The sequence below is a fragment of the Bacillus rossius genome, chromosome 1 (assembly GCF_032445375.1).
Source record: "Bacillus rossius redtenbacheri isolate Brsri chromosome 1, Brsri_v3, whole genome shotgun sequence".
Classification (NCBI taxonomy): domain Eukaryota; kingdom Metazoa; phylum Arthropoda; class Insecta; order Phasmatodea; family Bacillidae; genus Bacillus; species Bacillus rossius.
Window position 1 is genome coordinate 112,059,566 of NC_086330.1, and position 26,642 is coordinate 112,086,207.

Here is a 26,642-nt window from a genome sequence, read left to right on the forward strand (position 1 = left end):
ACTCCACGCGGCGGCCTCTGTAAGCCCGCGGAAATTCCCAGACCGCTAAGGGATAGATGACAGCGCCGTGTAAGGAGGGCGCGAGGGAAAGGGGTGGCGAGGAAAGGTCGCCCTAATCCCCAAAGATATGCGCGAGTGACGTCAGTGGCCGTGCGGGGCCGCCAGGCCGCTCAGGTACCTGGCGCGTGTCGCGGCTTTGCCTCCCAATTTCGTAACAGTAGTAGATTACAAATCTTGATGGCATGAATGGTTGAAATCAAGATTGCGTCTTTTAGTTACCTTTCTTTAGAAGTTATAGTTTTATATTATCAGATAATGCTCTTGATAAAATGCAACAAGAAAATATATTTACAAAATTCTCATTACAAATTTTCCTTAGAGAAGTTATTTTTTTAAAGATGATTTAAAATATTTTCATTTCATTATAAAGTGTTGTCTAAAAATTTTGTAATAGCAAATGTCGTGATTTGAAAAGAGAAAGTAAATGCCCTTTAAAATATACACTGCAATACAAGGATGAGGAAGACTATAGCAAAGTAGACTTGAAGCACACGTGCCTCTACTTCGCGTTGATGTTTGGGATCTAGTTCTAAAGGAAGGAAATAAGTGGTTACGTAATCCCGAGAAACCTGCCAAATGATGTGACCTTGTTATGGGCCAAGGAGCCTAGCGAGGGGTGTATTTGTGCCGGTGAGGCAGGATGATAGTGCGACGCTCGCTGGTGCTTCTAGCGTGGTATCGCCTCTAAGCGCAAGGCTGTGGACTGGCGCGTATTCTTCTCGTCGTGCATCCGACAACCATGAGATTTGAGTTTTGACCATAACATTTGATGTCGTACAAATGAAAATAAAGTTGTTGTGCAAGTCCCTTGGGTGCTATCAAGTATTATTACCGGGAGTTTCATGCGTAAATATTTTCAGAAAATACTCGTGTTAGCCATTTCCGCTATCCTAAAATTTTTTTTTAAAGACTCAAGACTTAATGTAACTACTTATCCGACCTCAAAGTATTCTTAAATACTTCTCGTCAACTGAACCCCACTCCAATATTTTGAGCAGTTTTTTAATAGCGTGTTTTTTTTCCTGAAGCTGTGCACATTCTATGTGAGTGACCAGGTAGGCGAGGCCCTTAAAAGGCTTGATTATATTGTTAGGAACGCGAGAGAACAGACAACGATGCCTGGTTCGGTTCTGGCTGGCGGCTCTGCACGGCCACTGGCGTCTCGCGCCGTCCACTGACGTAAGGCATGCCACGCGCGCCTGGCTGGACTACAAGGGTCGTCGCTACCCTCTCCCCCCCATCGGATTCCCACGCATCGTTGAGCGGCCTTGGGAATTCTGCGGGCCACCGCGCGGAGTGGCGTGAATGGGCGCCGCCTTTCTGGAATTTTCGGACGTCTGGTCGGCCCGGGATGACGCAAAACGTCACAGCCGCTCTCGTCGGTTCGAGAAGGGCGCCATAGATACTTAAGAAGTGACGCCGGCCTCCACGAGGAGGCCGAGAGAGTTCCGAGAGTTAGGAGAGTTCCGCGAGTGAAGGGAAGTGTGACATTGGCGAAGAAGGTGAGAGACCCCTCGAGAGTGGCGCGACGCGGAGCGACGGGATCGAGAGTGTGGTGACTGAGTGGCGCGAGACTGTGTGTGTTGAACAGGCGCGAGGTAAGGGGCGAACCACTGTTGAGCCTAGCTCCAGTGAGAAGCGCAAACTGTGGAACTTGACAGACATTGAGTGACTTGCGAATAAACATTTTTAAGTGTCAGTGATTAGTGTTTGGACATTTATATTTACAATTATTTATTAGTAATATAAATATTAGTAATTAAGAAAACTGTAATAAAAGTTAATTGGAAAACGTAACTGGGCTATCCCTTACGAACTTAGTTCTCCGCACATAGGTCGGCAACGACATGTTCATCGAAACCTGAAAAATTAATGGTTTTTATTTTTTGACAAGTTAAAATCCATACAGTTTTTATTTTGGTCTGCCTCTTGAGATTTATCCACAATTAACGTGAAGGGTTTTTTGAGACATTGACAAACACTCCATCAAAGAAATGTCGAATCATAGGTAGGGGAATGTATTTTTCGCGAAATAATCTGATCGCTCATTAGACTCCAATAAAGGTTACACCCGTGCTAGAGATTGTTCCCTTGTAATTGGCGGCCTCGGCAAGTTAAGCCAATACCCTATTTGTCAGGACCATTCAGGACGCGTTTGCTTCCGCACGAATGGCTTAATTGGTGTTCTGACAGTAGAGATGCACCTGAAATAAACCCAGCCAACCACTAAACACAAACAATGCTACAAAGTTTTAACATACAGCTGGTCTGGACACCTTTTCTTGAAATATACATGACCCTAGTCGAGACATCTTTCAAGTCAGTAGTCAATGAACTTGTAGCATTTTCCCAAGCATTTCAATAACTGCGAAATCTATCTTAGAGGCCATTGAATCCTAGAATTTTCCGTCACTAATTATATATTTTCCAGTCTCTTGTTTTAATTGTGGAAAAAATAGGGGGGGGGGGTTGGAGAATACTTTTGGTGACATATCTGAAAGAATGAATGCACCCATTTTTTTATATATGGTGATAATTAAACCTAGATATTTAAACATGCCTACCCTATGATATTTTGACTACAGTACTTCATTACAATTACCACGAAAATTTAAGACATCGCAACAAGGTCTTTATTTAATATGTCGCTACGAAAAATATATTTCACACAGTTTTCGAGAATATTAAAACAATTATTTACACCTGGTTATAAGTTTTTTTGTTCATTTAGTGTTTTATGTGTTAGCCGGTTGTACTGAACATAAAGTGCCTTCATTTAGAGTTGTCATTAGTGTATTTGTGCGTTGATGCTTTTGTAGTGGACGAGGTTTTGATTAAGAAGGGGCTGTGTCGAAAAGGGAATTATCATAGTTAGCACAATCATCAACTGAATTAAATAATTACAGGAAACGCCATACGATTGTGGCAGAGACATTGTCAGTTGCTATTCGTTGGTTCCCTTTGTGTTTCGATTGAAGCCACGATTGTTGTTAAATAATGTCCTACGGACATTATATAACTGTGGCGGAAAGGGTTCTATTCCAATTTTCCGGTACTCTTAATAATTATAGTACGCCGTACTGGAATTACACTGAGGTTGGAATTATCGTACGATCGCTGTGATTGAGTGAAACATTAACGTATGCTATGTGGACAAGGAAGAAATTATGGTTTGTACTCTTTGCCACCCTCACAACCTCCCCCCCCCCCTCCTGTGCGAAGTTTCACCTGCTGCTATCGTCTGCGATTGGCGACCATGTTGTATGACGTCATGGCCGCCATATTAATTACAATGTTCGCTGGTGGGCACAGCTGGTGACGAAGGGAGGTAATGTAGCTGTGTAATATATTTAATGTTTCATGCAATTATTTTTTCTCGACAAATGTTTCCTGCCCGCTCTCAAAGGAGCGCGCGTGAAGTCTATAGAAAGTGTTCTCATAGGGTGACGCTGGTTCGCGCAATTTGAGTGTCCACCCTATTTATTTCTTTAACGGGACATCAAGTGAGAAGGTTCCTTATCACTCGCTTGCACCACTTATTATATTGCGTCAAATTCATGTGTAAAAACACTCTTTTTAGCCACGTTCACAGTCAAAGTAAAGTAAAATAAACTTAAAATTTAAATTCTTACTGGTGAGTGTTAAGTCTCGTTGTCACTTGTTTGTTGGTTATTTCATTTTTTTTTCATTTATAATTTTTGAGGATTTTTCCTGCGAATTTGTCACAATGGGTGACTTGCATTTGATGTTGTTCCGAATATTTGTTTTAAAACAGATATCTACTAAATGCTTGCCATTAGCGGTAAAAAAAAAAAAAACCACACAAGTTTTCCTAGTTATAACCACTAGTGTAACATTTCACAGCTCGAAAATAACGTATCGTAAAAAAATATATGTTGAGAAATTTTGTGACCTAGAAACGAATGCTGGAGATCTGTCGGAATAAATTTGAAGGAAAATCTCTTAATTTATAGTAATGGTTAGGAAACGAAATAACCAACTCGACGTATGCTGTTTGTAACCTCAAACCTTTAAAATACAGACCGCTGTTTTTAAATAAAACATTTTTTTGGAGGGCCCCCCCACAGATACATCCAAAAATAAGTTCTATTCAATATTTTTATAATTTTAAATATGATGTATTTCGTTTTGGACTGATGTAGGGGAACTTGCCCCAGTACCGGACGATCCCCAGTTCCGGACAGTAGAAGTTTACAAGTTTCTCCGCTAGATAACAGCAATTGACGGTCATAGGCAGGTAGAGTTACACAAATAAATTGTATAGATACCGCCACTTGGTCGTATCTCTTGTCGTAGTTGCGTTATTCGTTGGAAAGTGTGGAGAGCTTGTTTTTCAAACTACACAGTTAATTTTTGAACCAATTTTTTTACCTTCTTTAGGTTAGTAAATTGTGTTTATCATATTTTACTTGAGATTCCACATGTTTAGAGAAAAAAAAAACTGTATTGACATTGAGATAATTTCGCTTAGGTTTTAGTCATTTGCAATGTTTTGAAAACTCTCGCGTGGCCCCAGTACCGGACAGTGGCTATGTTCCCAGTACCGGACAGAAATAAAATGTCGTAAAAAACACATTATAAGTATTGTTTGTTTTCAGGAATATTTTGAACCGATGGCAGCAGCCAAAAAAGGAAAATAGGATGAAGATAAAATGAAAAAAGCTTTAGATGGTGTTTTGGCGGGAATTTACAGTATTAGAGAAGCAGCTGGACATTTTTCTGTCCCTAAAAGCACATTAGGAGAGCGTGTCTGTGCAATCAAACAAAGGTAATTCTGTTAACTCTCATATTCAATGAGTAGATTTTGAAACACATTTAATGACAGTTTAGAAAGTGATCTCTTTGAACATCTTAAACACCTGGACAGTTGTTTCTTGCCAGTTAATAAAAAAGAACTGTTAACCTTGGCATACGATCTAGCTGAGCACTTGAAATTGCCACATCAGTTCGATAAAAAGAAAAAGACTGCAGGAAACAAATTTTATCTTGGATTCATTAAACGCCATCCTGAATTTTCTCTGCGCTGTGCTCAATCCACAAGCCTACAGAGAGCTCATTGTTTTAACCAGGAACATGTGAACAACTTTTTTTCCAAATTAGAAGAGCTGACAAGAAAGTATTCTTTTCACAAGCAGAATTTTCAACGGCGACGAAACTGGTGTCAGTGTTGTACATTCTAACACATCGAAAGTTTTGTCTCTTAAAGGGGAAAAAACAAGTTAGCAAGCTCACATTGGGTGAACGTGGAAGGAACATAACTGTGATGTTTTGCATCAATGCTGCAGGGGATCTGTTTATCCCCCCCCCCCCCCTCTTTTTGTGTTTCCCAGGATTCGAATGAACACAGTATTGATAAAAGATGCACCAGATGGAAGCACATTTGATGCTCAAGAAAGTGGTTGGATCTCAGTATCAGGATTTCTGAAATGGCTGAAGTCATTTGTTGAGAAAGTTCACCCATCAGAACAGAGTCCAGTTCTGTTGGTATTGGATGGTCATAGCACTCACAAAGACCTGCAAGTCATTCTGTATGCCAAGGAACATAATGTTCACATGTTGAGTTTACCCCCACATACCACACACAAGCTCCAGCCATTGGATAGAGCAGTCATGAAACCTCTCAAAAATGCATTTAATTCAGCATGTGAGACATGGTTGTCCAAGTATGGAAGACAAGGTTTGAAAATCACTGAACAAGATATCTGTGGATTGGTAGGGAATGCTTTCTCAAAAATATGCAGAATGGATCTAGCAAAATTAGGATTTGAATGTACAGGGATCTACCCATTGAATAAAAATATTTTCACTGAGCTAGATTTTCTCCCAGCATCGAACATCAGTGTAGGTCCACTGACAGAACCAGAAAAAAGAATAGGCCATTGTGATGTCTCTGGCCAACATCTTGAAGAGACTAGAGCTTCAACTTCCAACATGCAAGTGGCCATACCACCTCAGCACACTTATTTGGTTGACATGGCTGTTCCCTCCACTTCCAAGGCCTTCCAAAATGCCATTGAGAAGATTTCTCCAGTTGCTGGTGATTTGAAGAGGAAGATCATTTCAAGGAAAAGGAGAGGAGAAAATAGTGAAATTTTGACTTCTACACCCAATAAAAAACTTCTGGCAGACAGAAGAAATTAAGTGACTGAGAAAACTAAAAGAAGAACAAAAGCAGAAAAAACTGAAAGATAAAGAAGGACAACTATTCAATAAAAAGAATGAAACAAGTGAGGCCAACAGAATGTCTAAAAAGAAGTCCAACTCAGAAAATACAATCGCAAAGAGGAGACTTGATTTCAACAGAGAAGATAAGGTAAAGAACACAGCGGCAGATGGTTACGAAAAGACTGTGTGTGTTCTTTGCGGAGAGAATTTTGAAGAGGACTGGGTTCAGTGTTGTACCCGCTGTGGTTGGGCTCATGTTGCATGTGCTGACAGTGACCAAATAGTACATGTTGTGTGTGAACACTGCCAACAATTACAAAAAAATCACTTTGAAGTAAAACTGTTACTTAAAGTTATGTATTTTATGTCTACATGTAATGTATGTTGACTTTATATAGTATTTTTGTGTTAAGAATAATGTGTCCGGTACTGGGAACAGGTTTTTGAAATATCTTGATTAGCATGGTACTTATTTGTAATCTTAAAATAACACTGTTAAAGATTTTTTTTGATCGGGTTATTTTGGTATAAAATTGTACCTCATATATCCACCTATCGCTAGTATTATAAATTTGTTTCATTCGTGTAAAGGTTTTAAGAAATCAATTTTTTTGCCTTAGGTGTTCGGCACTGGGGCAAGTTCCCCTAAAACATTTAGGCAACAATCGCTACGGTGACTTTGTTTATGCGCGAATTGGAACTATCGTTGGTTGTATTAAATGTATTTTTCAAACAAACTATTTATTTAATATATAATGATTTCAATAATTTTTGTTTTGAATCTGTGAATATTTGGACTGAAAACTCTTAGTAATATTCACATGGTTGTGATCCGGTTGGCGAAATAAGTTATGACGTCATTGGTGGCAGGGCGGTTAAGTATGAAATTGTGAATCGTAACGACCATGAAGGAGCCTTTCCAGGGCAGCGTCCATTTTAAGTGTGTGACCATGATTCTCCCCTTACATCCTACAATTACAACTATTTAGATAGGCATCCGTTGTTGTAAAGCGGCCTAGAGATTGCTGGAACAACCACGGAGATATCTTGCGATACCTAGGCCGGAAGTTTGTTAAAGTGAAATTCTGGATCGGTGGCTTAGGCAAGCCGTAGCTCCATTGTCAAGGATAAATTTGTCCCATCGCCACTTAATTAGCCGCTTAATTCAGAATTCCCTGGCCATAATTCACCTGATTTATGAACATTAAAGATTTTTTTTGCATAAGATAATATATTGTTTGGACCCGTTCCGGGTCATTTATATATATATATATATATATATATATATATATATACACACGTTATGGTTAAACTTACCGAATTTTAGAGTGGTTGAATTTTCACAAAATGAAAAAAAAAATGTATATATCGCATAATTTTTGCATAATTATCTGGAAAAGTTTCATTTGAAACGTATTTGTGTAGTATGGATAAGGAAAATGATATGGATTATGTAATTGAAATTTTTTAGGTTTAAAGTCAATTTTACTGGCTACTATTGTGGTATGGTTAGATTTCATTCAGACAAAAATATTTAATTTTACCTATCCCTTTAAAATAATTTGAATTTTTATGATTTGAAAAGGCTAAATAAAAATAAATTTTTCTTAAATAAATTTAAACCATACCACGCAGTAGCCACCAGCATTGCAGTTAAACCCAAGAATTATCAGTTATTTATTCCATTAGGTTTCCCTTATCCATACAGCTCAAAAATGTTAAAAATTCACTTTTCCCGCCAATTATTAAAAAAGTATCACATCCACACATATATGTGTGTGTGTGCGTGCGTGTGTGCGTGTCATTTTGTTGATGTTTGGTGACTCAAAATGTCTACAAGTTTAGCAGTGTTAAACGTAAATATGAAATAATGACCTGGAAATGAACATCCCCCTTAACGGTGTACTTGGATTCGGACACGGCATAATTTCGTAGACGAGTCCCTCGTGTTGTCGGAGTTCCACCAAGCATCATGCTGACGTACGCCCCGCTATCCGCGTATCAAAAGGTTGGTGGTATTTGGGGCTCTTTCTTGTTGCAGCCTCAACACACCAACTGACACAAAATGCGCGGTTTCCGTTCTTTTGTTTATTTTGTCCGGCAAGTGCGTCAGCAACCGTATAATCAGCGCAACATCGCTGTTTATATAAAAACGCAAAGTTGAAAGAGAAGACTGACAGAAAAGAACAGATGCCACATGGGCGTAGCTATGACGGAACGACTATGCTATTGTACGTCTGAGCGATTAAAGGCTTGTGGTTTGGGGGACGCTGAACTGGAAAAAACTGGCGTGTAAAGAATACACACGAATGCGATTTATTTTTACCTGTAACCATTCTTCTATGAGACAGCATGAATTTACCTTGATAAAAAAATTTAATTTTGTGAAACAATATTGAAAGCTTAAAGATAGCGTTCAGGCACTTAAGATTATTATATAAATGAAAACTAAATAACTTAAGAGATATCAAGTTTAATTAATGTCTTACTAAAGTTAATCACTATTCCCTAATATTTTTCTGTAGGCCTTTTACTGTCCAACACATAAATACTGTTATTCATCCGGCGTGCGTGTGCGTGTATGCATACAGGATGAGTCAGGATGCAGTGCGTAAATTTTGCGGGGCCATTTCTCAGATAAAATGTTCAGTCATTAGCATAAAGTTAACTAAAGCAGGCTCGTACGTACATATTCAAAACACAATAACAGTAGGAGGTAAAGAAGGGATGACAGTTAAAAACGGCAGCGTATACATGCATACTAAACAAACCATAACAAAGTTTCGCATTATAGCGGGAGTAAATAATGTTAATTAAATAAATATATAACAGATAAAGCAGTTGCATCAGGATGATTGGACGTGACTGACGATGTCTGCTTAGAATCCAAAATTTTCAACTCAGAACAGCATTTTTTCTTAAAGCATGGGCGTATATACCGCGGGGGGCAGGAGGACCTACTCCCCTGGAATCAAACCACCCTTGCTGAGGGGGTCTGCGTGAGCTTGTTAAATTGTAACTATGAAATGGGAATGATAAACGTTATGCCCCCTCCCTCCCCCCGGTAATCCAACAGATTTTCGCCCATTGTTCCCATAATATATATTTTTATTTTGTGCGTGCTATCCTGCCAAAATATAAGCTAAAATTAAAAAAATCTAAAACAATATATACAAGTATCTATCAAAAAGTTAAAACAAAAAGCCAAAATATTTAAAATAGATGATTTTATGTCCATTAGTAGATGTGAAATTCGCTGTTCAAAGTATTATTTTACTGCAGTGAATGTGAGATGAATGACTAGATACACGTGAGAGCCATTTGCTGTTGTCCCACGTTTCTCTGGATTTTCATGTCACATTCACTGCAGTAAAATCCGAATTTGAACAGAAAATTTCTCATCTGAAAAAACGGACATGAAAACATATATTTTAGCTATTTTCACTAGAATTTTTAAAATCGACAGATTGTTGCAGTTCTATCCTTAAACTCAGTTTTTGGTGAAGTGTTTTCTCCTGGAGCACCACTCACTGTATTAGATGGATGAAGATTGCTCCATCCAGTCTTATGTAGACCTACTTTAAGGCAGTTCATTAGCCGTGCTCGTTGGCGCGTCAGGCTCGCCGGACGAGGGTCGTGCGTTCGATACTAACCCCTATAGGCGTGGCTCGATTTGTGAGCACATGTTCTTCGCTTCCCGAGCGCTTTGGAATCCACTAATACCTAGTACCAGGGACGAGTTATTTTTTTTCTGTAGATATTTACTTGAATATCTTCGTGTTAGAACTCAAAACAAATGTTGGAGGGCAGATGAACTGAATTATTTGCATTGAAAGATACATACACGTGTATCGTCAAATATTGAAAAGAAAAAAAAACTGTTGTTTATTTTTTTGCATACTATCCACCTTGCGATGTATTAAGAATGAAATAGTGGAATTAATATGTGGTGGTGATATGAGGTGTTGTCGGTAAAGGTTTTTGTTTTGTTGGTTTGAAAAAAAAGGAGGGGCGCCAAGATGAGTTCTTTCCTCGGGTGTAAACTAGTATATTTAGTAACGTCCTTGCCTTGGGCAAGGTTCCTACAGACATCGAATTGAAAACGTATGTTTTAAACTTGGAAAAACAGGGAAATGGACAAAAAATTAGCTGCAAGAAAAATATCATGCATTATCCTAGTGTATTTTAACCTGTATCCAGTGGCCAGATTTTCCAGATTTTTTTTCTGGCTGCCTTTTAATTTCAAGTTATAATTTAAAATAATAGTTTTAGCACATATATTATTTAGTAAACACTGAGAGCCCAATATAACCAAATTGCTGCGATGAATTTTGGTAATGGTGTTTGATGTTTATTGTAGCCAGCCAATTAATGATTGAATTTGTAACTAATTTAATATAAATTACTGTCGAATTTTATGTATTTATAAATTGAATGAACTTTATACTCTTAAAATTTGTTTTGCCTCTGCTATTGGTTTGCTGTTTGCGTCGTTATCATGTGTTAGAGTATTTAGTTAAATCACAAGTAAATTTATATTATAACTTATTTATTTTAATCATAAATTCATTTGCCCCTAATAATCGTTATCGGATTTTTATTAACATTAATTAAACCTAAGGGATACAAACAACTTCGCTATCATTTAAAACACTATCAAACATCTATAGTCTTTCAACGTTTGACAGTCAATTTATTGTTTTAAAGTTTCATCAAACAAATATACCTGTTTTATTTTTTTTGCATACTGGTAATGTTGGTTAAGTAGTGTAGAGAGATATAACACTGCAGAACTGTATATTGTGTGATGATGATGTGTCGTTTAACCCATTAATGGGTTTCGTGGGCACAGACACCACAGATAACAGCCTTGACGCCCATATGCTTACTATGGTTTGATGATTCCACGATGGTTTACCATTTCCTTCTGCGGAATGAAGATGAAATGGACATCACAAACAACCAGTCTTGAATCCAGGGATGTTTGAAAAATCCCCTTCCCGACCGGGACTCGAACCCGGGGCCCCTTGGTCCCCAGACATGCTAGCCACTGGACCAAGTGGGCGAGCGTTTATTGTGTCGAAAACATTTTATAGTCAACTCTGCGTGTTAATACATATGTTATCATCAATCTATATAGATTACTGAGGCAGGGGAAATATTTTGTATGGGACAGGTAAAATGTGTCACTCTCACATGCTGGCCACCTGCCAAGACCCGACCCGGAAAGATCTCGTAGCCCTCCAATGTGTGTCATCAGAATCCCTGACTTAACACTCGAAGTTTCAATAACAATGGCGTCCTAGTTACGCCACTTAACGCAGACGGGGCTCTGGCAACTTTCCGAACACTCGAGAGACAGGGAGAGAGGCGCAGCTCCTATTCGGATTACCGTAGAGGGAGGGCGCTACCTGTCCGGGAGGTGGGGCCTTCCCTGGACCCCCCGCTGAGCTGGCCGGCATGTCGGGTCGTCTGGCCTGCCTCGTTGCCTCGCCTCTAGTATCCTCGTAACAGTAGGTATAATAGGCCACATAACGAAATGTGGCATGCGATAAGATTATATTCACAATGTAACACGGCCACAAATAAAAATGTGGCACATGATTATATATAAAATATGGTGCATAAGTGCCATTTCTGTACATGTGGCATGTTATAAAACTCTTTTAACCAAGTAAAACAGCAACAGTTCTATATGTGGCAGTCTTGAGTCAATGGGAAACCGTAGGCCTACTACTGCCGATAGACTGTGCAGTAGATCATAACACCCTACATGTTCTGAAGTAACTTCTCAAACAAAAAATAAAATGCAAAAGGTTTATATGTGAAATAACAATGGGCAGAAAAAAATTAAGCTGAAAATATTTTTCACGCGCTAATAGACTATATTTTGTGATATTAAAAATGGGTGTAACTCATATATGACCATTTTTGAGCTGTGTGGGTATTGTTTTGGGCGTGTGATATACTTACTTGTAAATGTTCCTGCAATGCAAAGAACTGTTGTAAACTTATGTAAGGTCTAGTAGGCCTATGTTCTGCGCAAGGCTGGTCACCGCTACTTGCACATGCGCGAGTGCTGTGGGTGTTGCAGGGGGAGCCGAGCCCATGTGCTGAGCGCCAGCGGCGGACCCCAGAGATGACCGCGGCCGTGCTGGCGGCCCTGGCCGCGCTCTGCCTGGGCGGCGCCGCCACGGCGGGCCCCGGGCGCGCCGGCTGCGTCGCCGTCCTCCCGCACGACACGCGCCCCGGCTACAGCGTGGAGCGCCTGCGCGGCGACCTGCCGGCCAGCTACCGCCTCGTCCACACCGACGCCTCGCAGTTCTTCGCCGTGCTGGACGACGGCGTGGTGATGACCACGCGCGACCTCGCGCCGCTCGTGGACCGCCCCGTCAGCCTGGTGGTGGTGGGCGAGTCGCCGAACCGCACGGCCACGCACACCTTGCAGCTGTACGTGCTGGACCGCCGGCAGATGCTGCGGTTCGCCGGCACGGAGTCGCGGCGCGGCGAGGTGCCGGAGAACGCCCCGGCGGGGACCCCCGTGCGCGGACTGCCGCGGCTGGCGGCGCGCGGCGGGCCCCCGGCGCGCTACGCCATCGTGGCCGGCAACGAGGACGGCGCCTTCGCCCTGCTCGACGAGCCGGACGAGAACGCGACGACGGGGGTGCGCCTGGTGACCGCCAGGCCGCTGGACCGCGAGACCACGCCCGCCTACAAGCTCGCCGTGCAGGCGGCGGACGCGCGCGGCATCGACAAGGCGCTGACGACGGTGGAGGTGGCCGTGCTGGACGAGAACGACAACAGCCCCGTGTTCACGGAGCACGTGTACCGGTTCTCGCTGGGTGGCAACGCGACCTTGCGGAAGAGGTTCGAGTCGGTGGGTCGCGTGCGGGCGGTGGACGCGGACGGCGACCGGGTGGCATACCGCCTGGCGGTGCCCAGCAACCTGGTGGTGATCGTGCCGCAGACGGGGGAGCTCCTGCTGGCCGGCGACCCGTCGCGCGCCCAGGACGTGGAGTACGAGATCTCGGTGGAGGCGCACGACCGCCGCTCGCCGTCCCGGAGCTCGGAGGAGCCCGCGCGCGTGTGGCTGCAGTTCGACGCGCCGCGCCTGCCCGAGGAGCCGCCGCACAGGATCGCCAAGCGCCGCGTCACGCGCGCCGTGCGGCCCACCAAGAGGATCGAGTTCACCGAGCAGGACGGCGAGACGGAGGGCCGCATCGTGTTCCAGCTGGAGAAGGAGACGGAGCGAGAGACCTTCAAGATCCGCGACGAGAACCAGTGGGTGACGGTGGAGCCGAACGGCGCCGTGCGCGTCAAGAAGAAGTGGGACTACGAGGAGCTCGGCCCCGAGAAGACCATCGACTTCTGGGTCACCATCACGAACGCTGGCGTTGGCGGTGAGTACATTCCACGACTCTGCAACCTTCACTGCACCAGGATTAGAGATGTTGTGCCATATTGAATACAACCACTGTACTTACCATAAGAAAGCATCGAGTGGATATCATGACCGCCATGTTGCATAAACGACTTTCATGTAGTTGCCCAGAAACTTACCGCTTTGTTTAACTTTATTTTTGTTAGCACATACACAAATTGACTCTTCCCACATCAGATTGAAGTGTTTTTGAATAAATTTATTTGTTAAAAAATAAATATTAATTACCTATTTAACTAGCATACCTATATACTACCGTTTCTAGAGGCCAAAAACTTTATCCATCTGAATTTATCTAGTATCAAAAGAGCAATTGAAGTATGCGGGGTCGTAAGTACGTTGTTCACTAGAGGTTTCAGTGTACACTTAAGCTTAAAAAATAAATGAGCTTCACGCGGTATTTCGCAGATCTAAGGAAAACTGTGGAAGATTTTTTTTTTACTTCATTTGTAGTCCTCGGTGTGGTAACACGAGAGCGTCCAAACTATTTTGTAGTTGTTTCCATGTTCTGTGGAACATGTAAGTTTGAATAGTCTAGATCACATTCCTGATACGGGTGTACAGGAATGCAAGTACATTACTCGTTTTTTGAAACACATGGCTCTTCACATAACCTCACTGGCAGAAATACAGCGGTTATAGATGAAGAGGGAACACGGAGGCCAAGGTATCGGTTAGTATCTGCCGATCCATCCTCAGAAAATGTTCTTCCTGGGTAAACGCGTACCTGCAGACCCCACTTATTATATCTGTTGGTGCAAAAAAACAAAAACTTTCTGAGTTTTTCTTTAAAAGGGATTAGGCCCCGCCATCTGGGATTTTTCCTTATTCTATTTTTGAAATATTTATCTCAATTTTTGACATGTCGAGGCATAAATCATATCTCTCAGACCTTCTATACCTGGTTGGAACCACATTTTTACTAACAGGCTATATAGTCTGTAAGTGCCACGAGAAACTAACTTATTATTTCACGCGTGCAACTACAACTATCATGATAATATCACCAGTTAACAAGTATTGACTTCAAACAAGTAGCCAAAGCTAAGTCCTATGCCATGTGAAACCAAAAAATTTAGCACGGAAGCTTTATTGCAAGCGATATCAAAATATTTGAAACTGCAAGATCCCTCTTGATTTGCATCAAACGGAATGTGACTAGTTTAATAAGTTTTACCGCTTTTCTCGCCACTAGTTGAATTTAGAGACAGACTCAGTGCCGTCGAATAGGGTTAGGTCTTAAGGTATTTTTTTGCGGGGGTGGGGGGTGTTTGCGACAAATTCCCCGGAGCGTGGTTTAGTTTAATTTTTTTTTAATTCTTGAGTTTACCATGATAATAGGATGAAAATTACAAGTATTTTCATTACTAATATAATTCATATGGAAACTTACAGTATACGATACGCGCGGATCTCGTTTGCATCTATGCCCACGGCAACGTTTACTGTCTTTAGATTTTTATTTTAATTGCGGGGTTCGGAAAGTTGTAGGCTACGTTAAATAGCTGAGAGGGGGGACCGGCAAAATTACGTTCTGTGTCCTGGACAGACTGCGCATGGCGGTGTACTTGAATGCGGGCACGGCCTCGAAACGGATGGTCGCTGTTCTGTCCGGGTGCCCAGCTACAAGAACACGAGGGAATGCTTAGCGCAGGAAGTGGGCGGGACGACGCGTGTTCCTGCTTCCACCGACGATTGGTGGGGAGCGACGGCCAATCGCCGCCCAGCTGCTTCTCATCCTCTCGCCTACTGGCTGGAGAAACCTTATCGCTGGGCGGTGTGATAGTTGTTGACATGCCTTTATCTCCCGGGGCGTGGTCTTTACTTTGTGAACCCTGTACGCCTCTCACGGCGTCCGCGTTCGGCCTTTAATAAAGTACAATAATTTGTAACTGCTTGTTAAATTGTTAAACTGGAACGTATTAGATTTACTAAGATGAAAAAGTAAAGTATCGTTATTCCAAACAAATATGGGGTCGCTTTAAAATTAAACTGTTAAACTGGAACGTATTAGATTTACTAAGATGAAAAAGTAAAGTATCGTTATTCCAAACAAATATGGGGTCGCTTTAAAATTTAAATACAATTGAGGTATGAATCCCTTACATTAAATGAAGCAAAGATCAATCTCGTAAGGGCGAAGTATACGTTCTAACTAAACAAGGAAATTTTATCATACAAATGTAAAACATTTTTACATGACAATTAAAGGAAACATTATACGACGATTGAATAGAAAAGTTCCCTGATCGGTAAGGGAATGATCCTTACACTGTAAGAGGAAAATATTAAATATATATATTTTTTAACAGATATCTATTTTAGACTACGTTTCCTTCTCAGATTCCACAGTAACTTCAATTTTAAACTTAACTCTTACCGAGTGCCGGTGTAGGTACAAACCATTATAAGATATAATATTTGAAACCTGTGCTAAACATAACTTTGATTGAATTGATAGCCTTACTTATTTTATTTTGTATAAATCAAGTACACTCTAATGTTTGAAAGAATACAAAGTTTATTATGATAAATATGCAAAATGCTATTTTAACATTCATGGTACCTATAATATAGCAAATATGTTTAATCAAATACGAATTTTTAATATTGCATAGCTATTAAATGTAGTATTTCATTACAGAAAAGTATTTGCTCCTTCTATTGAAAGCCGAAATAGGTAGACAAAACGATTATTCCGCGGATTGATTGGGCAGCACAGTGGACTTGAAGCACATATACATGTGCTTCACGTTTGATGATTGGACCAGAGCGCAATCTTCTTGGCGACCCTGAGCCAGTCATAAACAAGGAGAAGAAGTGGTTACCCAATATCGTGTAACTACTAAATAATGTGCCCCTTTTTATCGACCAGTGAGCATTCTAAATAACCTTTATTATACGTGTACAAGTTTAGTCTAGCCTTGAGGGGGAATCTGCGAAATATTCGTTGCTCAAGGAATTGTTTATGTGAAGTTAACAGCATGGTAATTCTGCTTTGCGTCACAAATGTTTGGTATTTTCAAATAATAGTGTTGTGTTGTGTAATGCTACCGTTTAAAGTATAGCTCTGGCACTGCACTGTAAAGGATCAGATCTCCGTATTTACGTCATCGGTGGCACAAACCAACAATTAAAAACAATATTTTATATTCAAAGTTGAATAAATGTTTACATTTGATGCGTCTATAATCCGCATGCCACTTTAACAAATCACGTAAAGTAATGTTAGGGGATAAAATTCGTATTCCAATTAACATTATCAGTGGCATTTGTAAATGTGTGTGCTTTATTATGAATTTTTTTGCAATAACCCAACTATCTGAACGGAGACTAAGTTTATGCTACATAAGTATTCTAGTTTCGTGTTTCTTCTATCTCCTTCGCTTAGTTCGTTGGAAGGGCTGTTAGAAGAATGGTCTGTAAACTGTAACTCATCCTGGCTAATTCTGAAGCTTTCTTCGTGCCCCCCGACGAAATTACGGGACGTTTTCGCGTGGTCAGAGGAATAACGCTCTGGCTCACACGACTGTCGAGTCACGAGCGGAAGACGGGCGCGCGTGCAGCCGCGCCGCACGGAACTCCTTAACGCCCGCAGCGCGTGAGAATGAGTCGTCTCTCACGCGACGTGGCGTTAAAGGCAGTTGGAACCGCGTCGGCGGCCAGACGTCGCCGAGTAATTTTCTGCCTGTCTGCACTGCGGGAATCCCCCCGTTGGGAATGTAGTTTCATTCGCGAGGTGGGGGGAAGCAGAACTGCTCAACAGTCTGTTTAGGGGCCCCGCCTACCTGGGCGCACGTACGGTGTGCAGGACTCAGGCAAAACTACGTGATTTGAAAACTGCTCAAGATAACCGTTTACTAAAATCACTGAGGGCGAATGAGTAGTTTTTAAACTGTATTTTTAAAAGAGTTAAAGGTCTCAAACGTGTATCATTATCATCATAATCATCATCATCATCAACAACTGCTTCCAGCCCGTGGCCGCGTCAACAAAGTAAAATGTATCCATCTTCACCGTCCCTCCACCATTCATCATCCTTAGGACCATGTACTTTTCGCGAAAAGATTTCCAGACTAGCTGTAGCTAGCAAGCTTGTAGCATTATTTGTGCTTCGTTGTTGTCTGGTTTTATTTCAAGAACATATCTACTGTTGACACCCCCATCATAGCCATCTAATGTGGAGGCAAACGCGTCTTGAATGTCCCAGTCAAATGCGGCAGTGGATTCTTTTGCAGACGGACGCCAATTACATGGGAACAATCTCTAGCATGAGCATACCTTACTGCAGCCTCATGAGCGATCAGATCATTTCGCGAAAAATACACGCCCCTACTCATCCTTCACTTTATTCCAGTCTTCTCCTCTCTCCTGAACTCCTTTAACTATCTGCTCTTCCCACCTGCTTCTTGGTCTTCCTTGAGGTCTTCTTCCTGTGTACTTCAACTCCATCATTTTCCTAGGCAGCCTCACTTTTCCCATTCTCTGGACATGGCCATACCATCACATTCTTGCTATTTCCATGATCTGATTCATGTCCCGTACTCCTGCTCTTGCTTGTTCCATCTCATTCCTGATCCTGTCTCGTCTCGTAACTGCCAACTTGTATTCACAAAACGTGTACCAAACGCGCGTATTCAGGATAATATATAGGCATGAAACACCCCGGTAAAAATTCTTGAATGCTCTTAACGGACTTGCATTACACCTTAATCTTCATTTCTCAGCCATCAGTGAGCGTCGCTCTATCATCCCGCCTCACTGACACAAATACACCCATGACTAGGCGGGCCTCTTTACCTACAGGCCATTATTTATGAAATGCCAAAGTCTTCCCCGGTTTTGACAACTAAATTTCAATTCATTAAAAATAATTTCTGTGATATACGCCATTGCTTGTTTACACGGGTTGTCATGAAAAAAACCCTTAACAATGGTCCTTTATGATGAATACATGGAGAGGACATGCCAGTATCTGCTGTGGCCGGCAGGGCCACATTTTTACTTGTAATTTATTTTTGTTGCTGGTCTCTAGTTTTATATGGTTTTTATTTCACGTATTTTTACGCCTTTTTTAATTAATGTTAATTTATCTGTAAATTCTTTTAATTATATTTGTTTCTGTTAATTAGTTATACGCCGTTTGGTAGCTATCGATTATGAGTTTAAGAACATCGATTGTGTTTCACGTAAATACCACTTGGCGAGCGCCCGGCGGTTGGCTGATGACGTCAGACATTCGGCTTGCCGGGGAGAAAAAATCAGCTGGGGCCGGGTGAGAGTGTGCCGAGCGACCGTCGAGGACAGAGCCATGTGACGGCGCGGACTGGTGTGCCGGACGGCAACGGGCCACGAAAAGTATTGGGCTGGAGGCTCCACGCTGGGTGACAGGGCAATGGATTGCCCTGTGATACTGAACTTATCAAGGTAAAGAGAGGCCGCAATTTTGATTTTTACCCTCGTGGTACTGCAGTGGTTTTTGGCAAACCTAGTGAACTGTGTATTTTCCCATACTAAATTTTATTTGGACGGAACTTTTATTAGCCAGTTTGGTGAAGAGGCCCATTTGTTTTCACACGTTGTTCCAGTGTGGGATTTTCTTTAAAAAGGTCGCCCGTTTGCCTGTAGTTGTAATAAAAGTATAAGTTTGGAAGAAACGAACATTTTGCAATTTGTTTTTGAGACTTTGTCTTCGGAATTTGCATACTTAAAGTTGGCTTTAGCTAATATATCAGCTTGTGCAGTATTATTAAAAGTATGCGATCGGTATTGGACTACATGCGCAGCCTGATGTTGGTTGGTGCGGCCATTCTACGTTTTTATAAAATCATTGGCAAGTTAATAAAGAAGTAAGACTTTGTTTGAAGCTGATGATAAATACTTCTGTGGTAACATGGTTATGTTACGTGAAGAGTTTTTGCTACATTTCCCTTAAAAATAAGATAATTTTTTTTTTGATCATCGTTCACGCCTTTGTGAATTCGTACCTATGGCCCGGCGTGGCATTAGACTCTGGAGTTGGTGAGGAAGGTCAGGAAGCCAGCGCACGCCTAGGATATTAACTTTGTTTTTTTGGCAAGTCTTTAGCAACGAACATCTGAAGAAAGACTAAACCGTTGATTGAGAGTTTAAGAACTTTATTTAGATAAATTTTTTGTACTTCAGTTTTATTATTGTAATATTTTTTTATATATTTATATATTTTTATACTTGTTGTTATCAGTATTTATATTTTTACGATTTTTTAAAGGTTATTGTTAGTATCGCAAATGGGGATAAGATGCTGCCATTATTAACGTCAGCTTTTGTAACTAAGCTTGTATGGTTATGTATAGTAAAAATTATTTTTGCAAATTTCTATTTTTTAATAACATACGTCCAAAGTCTTGCCTCTTGTTTGTTTAATGGTTACTCTACTATTATATCCTTTGAATTTTTTTGGCCTGACCCCTGGGCAGTGGTGTGGGGAATTTATATTGTTTAGCTTTGTATGCCTGGTTTTAATATTTATTTTTTCCCTTCGCGCCCAGAGTGAGTCGGGGACGCAACCCCTCTTCCAATTAAGGAGGAAGAAGGGTTACAACCTGCGCCACTCTGCTAGGCAGAGACTTTGGACTTTTGCGATTTTGCTGACTTTTTTGATTTTTTTAATAATGGCAGTTTCTTGGATTTATAAACTTCCCAAAGAACAGGTTTACGCTAATTTGCAAGCTGCGGGAGCAGGATCAGCACCAGGAATTTTAGTGGTCTTTTAGATTTCCAGTGATGGTTTTGATTTTTTTCCTGTGAGGTTATTGTTTTTATAGTTCTTTGCTTTAGTTTGCAACCTTTAGTTATTGATTATTTTGAGAGAGAAGGTTTTGTCTAATACGTTTCGGTCTTGACTTTGGAGCTTGTTTGTTTTGTTTTGGCATACTTAGATCCCGTTTGTTCGGTTTGTGAGTTTAGTTTGTCTTTTCCGTTACTTGTTGGAAAATCCTTCTCTTGTTTTTTTTTTTTTTTTTTTGAGCGTTGAAATTTTGACTGAGGCTTTGGAGGCAAGTTTTCCTTGTTGCAGGTTTGTTTGTTTGAGTTTGGGCTGGTTTGTTGGATTAGAAGTTTTTGAGAATACTTTGTCTCCAAGTCCAAGGTTTTTTTTTTTGACGTTTTAGTTTTTTAAGATTGCTGTTTAAATTTTTTTTTGTTCAAGGCGGAGGTTGTGGCCGGCAGGGCCACATTTTTACTTGTAATTTATTTTTGTTGCTGGTCTCTAGTTTTATATGGTTTTTATTTCACGTATTTTTACGCCTTTTTTAATTAATGTTAATTTATCTGTAAATTCTTTTAATTATATTTGTTTCTGTTAATTAGTTATACGCCGTTTGGTAGCTATCGATTATGAGTTTAAGAACATCGATTGTGTTTCACGTAAATACCACTTGGCGAGCGCCCGGCGGTTGGCTGATGACGTCAGACATTCGGCTTGCCGGGGAGAAAAAATCAGCTGGGGCCGGGTGAGAGTGTGCCGAGCGACCGTCGAGGACAGAGCCATGTGACGGCGCGGACTGGTGTGCCGGACGGCAACGGGCCACGAAAAGTATTGGGCTGGAGGCTCCACGCTGGGTGACAGGGCAATGGATTGCCCTGTGATACTGAACTTATCAAGGTAAAGAGAGGCCGCAATTTTGATTTTTACCCTCGTGGTACTGCAGTGGTTTTTGGCAAACCTAGTGAACTGTGTATTTTCCCATACTAAATTTTATTTGGACGGAACTTTTATTAGCCAGTTTGGTGAAGAGGCCCATTTGTTTTCACACGTTGTTCCAGTGTGGGATTTTCTTTAAAAAGGTCGCCCGTTTGCCTGTAGTTGTAATAAAAGTATAAGTTTGGAAGAAACGAACATTTTGCAATTTGTTTTTGAGACTTTGTCTTCGGAATTTGCATACTTAAAGTTGGCTTTAGCTAATATATCAGCTTGTGCAGTATTATTAAAAGTATGCGATCGGTATTGGACTACATGCGCAGCCTGATGTTGGTTGGTGCGGCCATTCTACGTTTTTATAAAATCATTGGCAAGTTAATAAAGAAGTAAGACTTTGTTTGAAGCTGATGATAAATACTTCTGTGGTAACATGGTTATGTTACGTGAAGAGTTTTTGCTACATTTCCCTTAAAAATAAGATAATTTTTTTTTTGATCATCGTTCACGCCTTTGTGAATTCGTACCTATGGCCCGGCGTGGCATTAGACTCTGGAGTTGGTGAGGAAGGTCAGGAAGCCAGCGCACGCCTAGGATATTAACTTTGTTTTTTTGGCAAGTCTTTAGCAACGAACATCTGAAGAAAGACTAAACCGTTGATTGAGAGTTTAAGAACTTTATTTAGATAAATTTTTTGTACTTCAGTTTTATTATTGTAATATTTTTTTATATATTTATATATTTTTATACTTGTTGTTATCAGTATTTATATTTTTACGATTTTTTAAAGGTTATTGTTAGTATCGCAAATGGGGATAAGATGCTGCCATTATTAACGTCAGCTTTTGTAACTAAGCTTGTATGGTTATGTATAGTAAAAATTATTTTTGCAAATTTCTATTTTTTAATAACATACGTCCAAAGTCTTGCCTCTTGTTTGTTTAATGGTTACTCTACTATTATATCCTTTGAATTTTTTTGGCCTGACCCCTGGGCAGTGGTGTGGGGAATTTATATTGTTTAGCTTTGTATGCCTGGTTTTAATATTTATTTTTTCCCTTCGCGCCCAGAGTGAGTCGGGGACGCAACCCCTCTTCCAATTAAGGAGGAAGAAGGGTTACACTGCTGTTGTGAAATGTTGCATGCCTAGACAGTAAAGGTAATTCTGTGGAAGGAATTTAGTCAGAAAATAATCACAGCACAGACGAGCACAATGGGCTGACGATGAGACAGTTGCAACAAGAACAGTAAGACCGGCATTCAAAGATAAAAAATAAGGGTTGAGGTGCTGAATATGCTACACCTGTCCCAAACTGTATTCCTATGCGCGATAGGACGCGGCCAGTTCCTTATTATTAGGGCACGGATTTTGGTGTCCTATCCGGTACCGATCCGCGCATGCGCAGGGCTCACATTTTCCTTGATTTCAACCCGTCCAGGTGGCGAACCCGCGTCTAGCGCTATACTAACTCACATATAGTCACTTATTTCATCATCATTTTAATGGTCATAACACGAAATAATCCCAACTTAAAATGCACTGAAGAAAATTAGAAACATAGCGACGCACAGACGAACCCAACGAAGTAACTTTAACAGATAATCTGGAAAACACAAAGATCACAGTGCGGGTGAACACGGTAGGTGTACCAGCAATGACATATGCCCATGAAATTATTTCAACTAATCTTAATCATTTAAAGACCTAACTTCTTTTCAGCTGCAAATTATCATATTGTAACTATCACAGCCGAACAACTAAAAATACAAAGAACGCCCGCAAAAATTAAACGTATTAATTTGCTGTTAAACATGCTCATTTTAACATTAGCTTTGTTGGGACAAGCTTTATCCGAGATACAGTTATATTCAGCGATGGGGTATTCTGTTATGTTCATTAACAATAAATACGACTAATTTTTTTTCCTTATCTGTAAATAAAAGCATACAAATTTTTTTCACATAAAAGTTGAAGTAATCATTCTTTTTGCTTGCAAGTATCGTACTTTTCAGTTGACATAACGCTAAAAGGTCTTGCTGAATTAGGCTATACCCATAATTATCTCGTTGCAATTACTTCTTAGCGTTGCACCCTTTGTAAGGGCACAAAGCAGATGCGTTTACCTCCTATTATAAAGCTACAACTTTACTGCTATTATTAACAAAGTTATTGTGTTCACACAGTATTCGAACTAATGATATTATGGGTGGTAGGCATACAATATAATAACCATGTTTCAGGGAATGCAGTTGGCCGTCAGAGCTTCGTGTGGTACGATTTGTGGACTAACTTCATCATGTAGGACAGATTTTATCATGATGGCGAATTACTGATGGCAACTATGGTTTATGGCAGTATGACTTTGTGTTTTCTTCAGATTATGAAATATATCGTAATGGATGTAGTGTGTTCTGTTGCATTATCAATTAAGTAGTAAATGCTTATTTGTTCGAATTGTTAACTTATAATACTGGCTTAGAAATGAATTTTGGAAATGACTAAGGGTGGTTCCAGGACGTTCGAGTAAAGTAGCGAGTAAGGTAGTGGGCCGTATTTCAGAAAGTGTCCAAACCAAATCACAGTAAGTTAAAAGATAGGCAGCCATTTTAATAAATGGTAAAAAAAAAATGGAACCGCCTTTCTAATTTTTTCAAGCAGGTACATTTTAAGCTGCTATTATTTCTTGTTGAGACCATTAAAGTGTACTAAATGTATTCCAGGTTAGTTTCGCTATAAAAAAGTTTAATTTGGCACCAATACGTTTGGTTATGTCTCCCGACGATCACAAAAGGGACTATATACGAGTTAATGGTGCCAGACGTAGGTCCACCATGGGGCCAAATCAACAAAAAAAATTAGCCCTGCGCATGTACGGAATTTGGGCAACATATCGACACCGCATAGGACACCAATATCCGTTCCCGTGTCCTATTGTGCACCAGGAATACGGTTAGGGTACAGGTGTAGCATATTCAACACCTAAACCCTTATTTTTGTGTCTTGGCATACTGGCCTTAATTACTGAATACGACTTAGAACTATACAAAGTCAGCTGTTTCTTACTAACATTTGGAATAAAAAGTTCGAATTTCATGTCCGCTCTTATCCACGGTGGACTCTTATTTGCACTTTGATATGTAAAAAAAAAGTATGTAGGATACTATACAAAAAAAACTTATATTTTACAGAACCAAATCCATACCTAACTTAGAAAACATATAAAAGGTAAATCAATACTTCCAACTCCATACAATCAATATTTATACTACACAATTTATAGTCGATGGGGTTTTTATTGACGTTTTCTACTGAGAATTAAAATTTTATGTAAGGTAGGTGCAAGTGGTTTCATTGGGGTCGTATCAAGCAGCATATAACATAGGCTTGTTTAGTATTAATGGCTTGGATATTGCGGCCAGTCGTATCCACTTATTAAAAAAAGACATGATTTAAATTTTCCTCGGTGGACTAAGGATTGTTTTAATTTCGTTAGCCCTTTAACGTCCATTTTTTATTCCCTTCGCGTTCACAGGAAAAGGTTTCGGAGTCGGGAAATAATGCCGCCGTGTGAAATACGAGATTCCTGGGGAATCCTAACAAATGTGATAATCCGTTCACCCTTCTAGTCTTCCTTCCTTTGTTCTGTCACTTCTAGTCTTCCTCTTTCCCGCAACTCTTCCCCTACAATAACGACCCGGGTCCGAATAAAAAAAAATTGACTTCTGGTTGCTCCGGCGACAATCGTCTGTGATGCCGGACAACCTCTACGTTCTTCACAGTCATGAGAGCCACACCCGAACAGCTCAGAAGTTCTCCGAAGTTTGCCGATTGCTCGTGAAAAACTCCATATTGCAAGGTTTTATATATTTTACGGTCATAGAACATTAAAAATAACGCCAATTTAACCTAACCAACCTTTCTTTTTAGTTACGTTGACCCAATCTATGCTAACCCTAACCTACCTTCAGGAAAAAAAATAAATATTATTTATTACACTGACCAAACCCAACCTAACCTTTTATTTCGGTAACCTTAGGAACTGTTTGGGTTGTGGTTCTGGCTTTCGTCCGTGTGAACTTAAGCTATTCCGGTCTTCATCATTGCGTTCGTTTTCTAATGTTTAGGGTCAGCCATGTTGTCACGTGAAGTGTCATTATCAGGAACCACAGAGGAAAGTTATTCCTTCTCTGCAGAGACCTGAAAATGAATTTGCAGTTTCATTTAGCGACAAGCTACACTCTAAATACTTACACTAATGAACTGCTTCTGAAGTTGGCTCACAGTTCATGAGGATGACTCTGAGGAGGGTCGGCTCCAGGATCACTTGTAGGTCATACAAAACATAACATGAAATAAAATCAGAGACGGTCGGCCTTGGAATATTTAAAAAATGATGTTCTCAAATATTTTGAACTTCAGTCCTTTCAACAGCTCTTATAGCTGAAAAGTTTAACGCATATGAATTTAAGTATTTAAGTAAACATAAATATACCTTCCAAAACAAAAATAAAATAGAACTTGGGCTTGGGAGAGGCTCCCCCGCCCCCCCTTTTTAGGAACCGCGTTGGACTGAGCCTATGGGAAACCCTCAACCAAAAGATTATCGAATCACAGGCAACCTAGATAAGAAGTGTCGCAATTCAGCAGCCTATGGTAATGTATTTTTCCGAGCATGTAGAGGATTGTGGAGTCTATCCTAGAGCAGAAAATCCGCGAATTTTCTTTCTCTTCCTAGTGTTTCGTCTTCGTAGAAGGCCTCGTGCCGAAATCCCGTGAATGACTGCGTAATGCCATACGTGGAATTACGCTTCTGAGAGTGCAGACATGTAAAAACTTTTGGTACCGTGAACTAATATAAGTTTTTTTATAGATTAACTTTGAAAGAAAACAGGCCTGAATTGAAGGTAAACTTACCTATTTTTTCGTAACAGATTTTCAATATGCGCACCTTTATTTATACAGCACACATTCAACCTAAAGTTCTATTCTTCACACACTTTGGTTTACAAGTCCGGGGTAATGGAAGCAACAGCCTCTTCAATTCTGTATCTCAACTCTGGCATTAGGTAGCGGCGGGACGTAGTCACGATCTTTTATAAAGCACCAAAGGGGAAAAAAAATCGCATGGCGTTATGTCAGGTGAACGTGGAGGCCAGCGAAAAAGAGCTGTCGTCTCAAATTGCCTATACCATCGGCGGATGTGGGATCACAATTCGAAGCGGACGTTGAATTGACATTACAGATTCCCTCTTAGCAAATTGCAGAACACAAAACGC

General features: G+C 40.6%; 1 protein-coding gene across 4 annotated transcripts in view; it reads left to right on the top strand.

Moving 5' to 3' along the window:
• Window positions 1-26,642, top strand: part of LOC134542324 (neural-cadherin-like) — an 865,978-nt gene that overhangs the window by 26,664 nt on the left and 812,672 nt on the right. For all 4 annotated transcript variants that reach the window (XM_063386490.1, XM_063386476.1, XM_063386483.1 and 1 more), the window contains exon 2: window positions 12,341-13,646. In XM_063386490.1, the coding sequence (XP_063242560.1) occupies window positions 12,386-13,646 (1,261 nt within the window). In that variant the 5' untranslated portion in view covers window positions 12,341-12,385. The remainder of the gene's footprint in view (window positions 1-12,340; window positions 13,647-26,642) is intronic.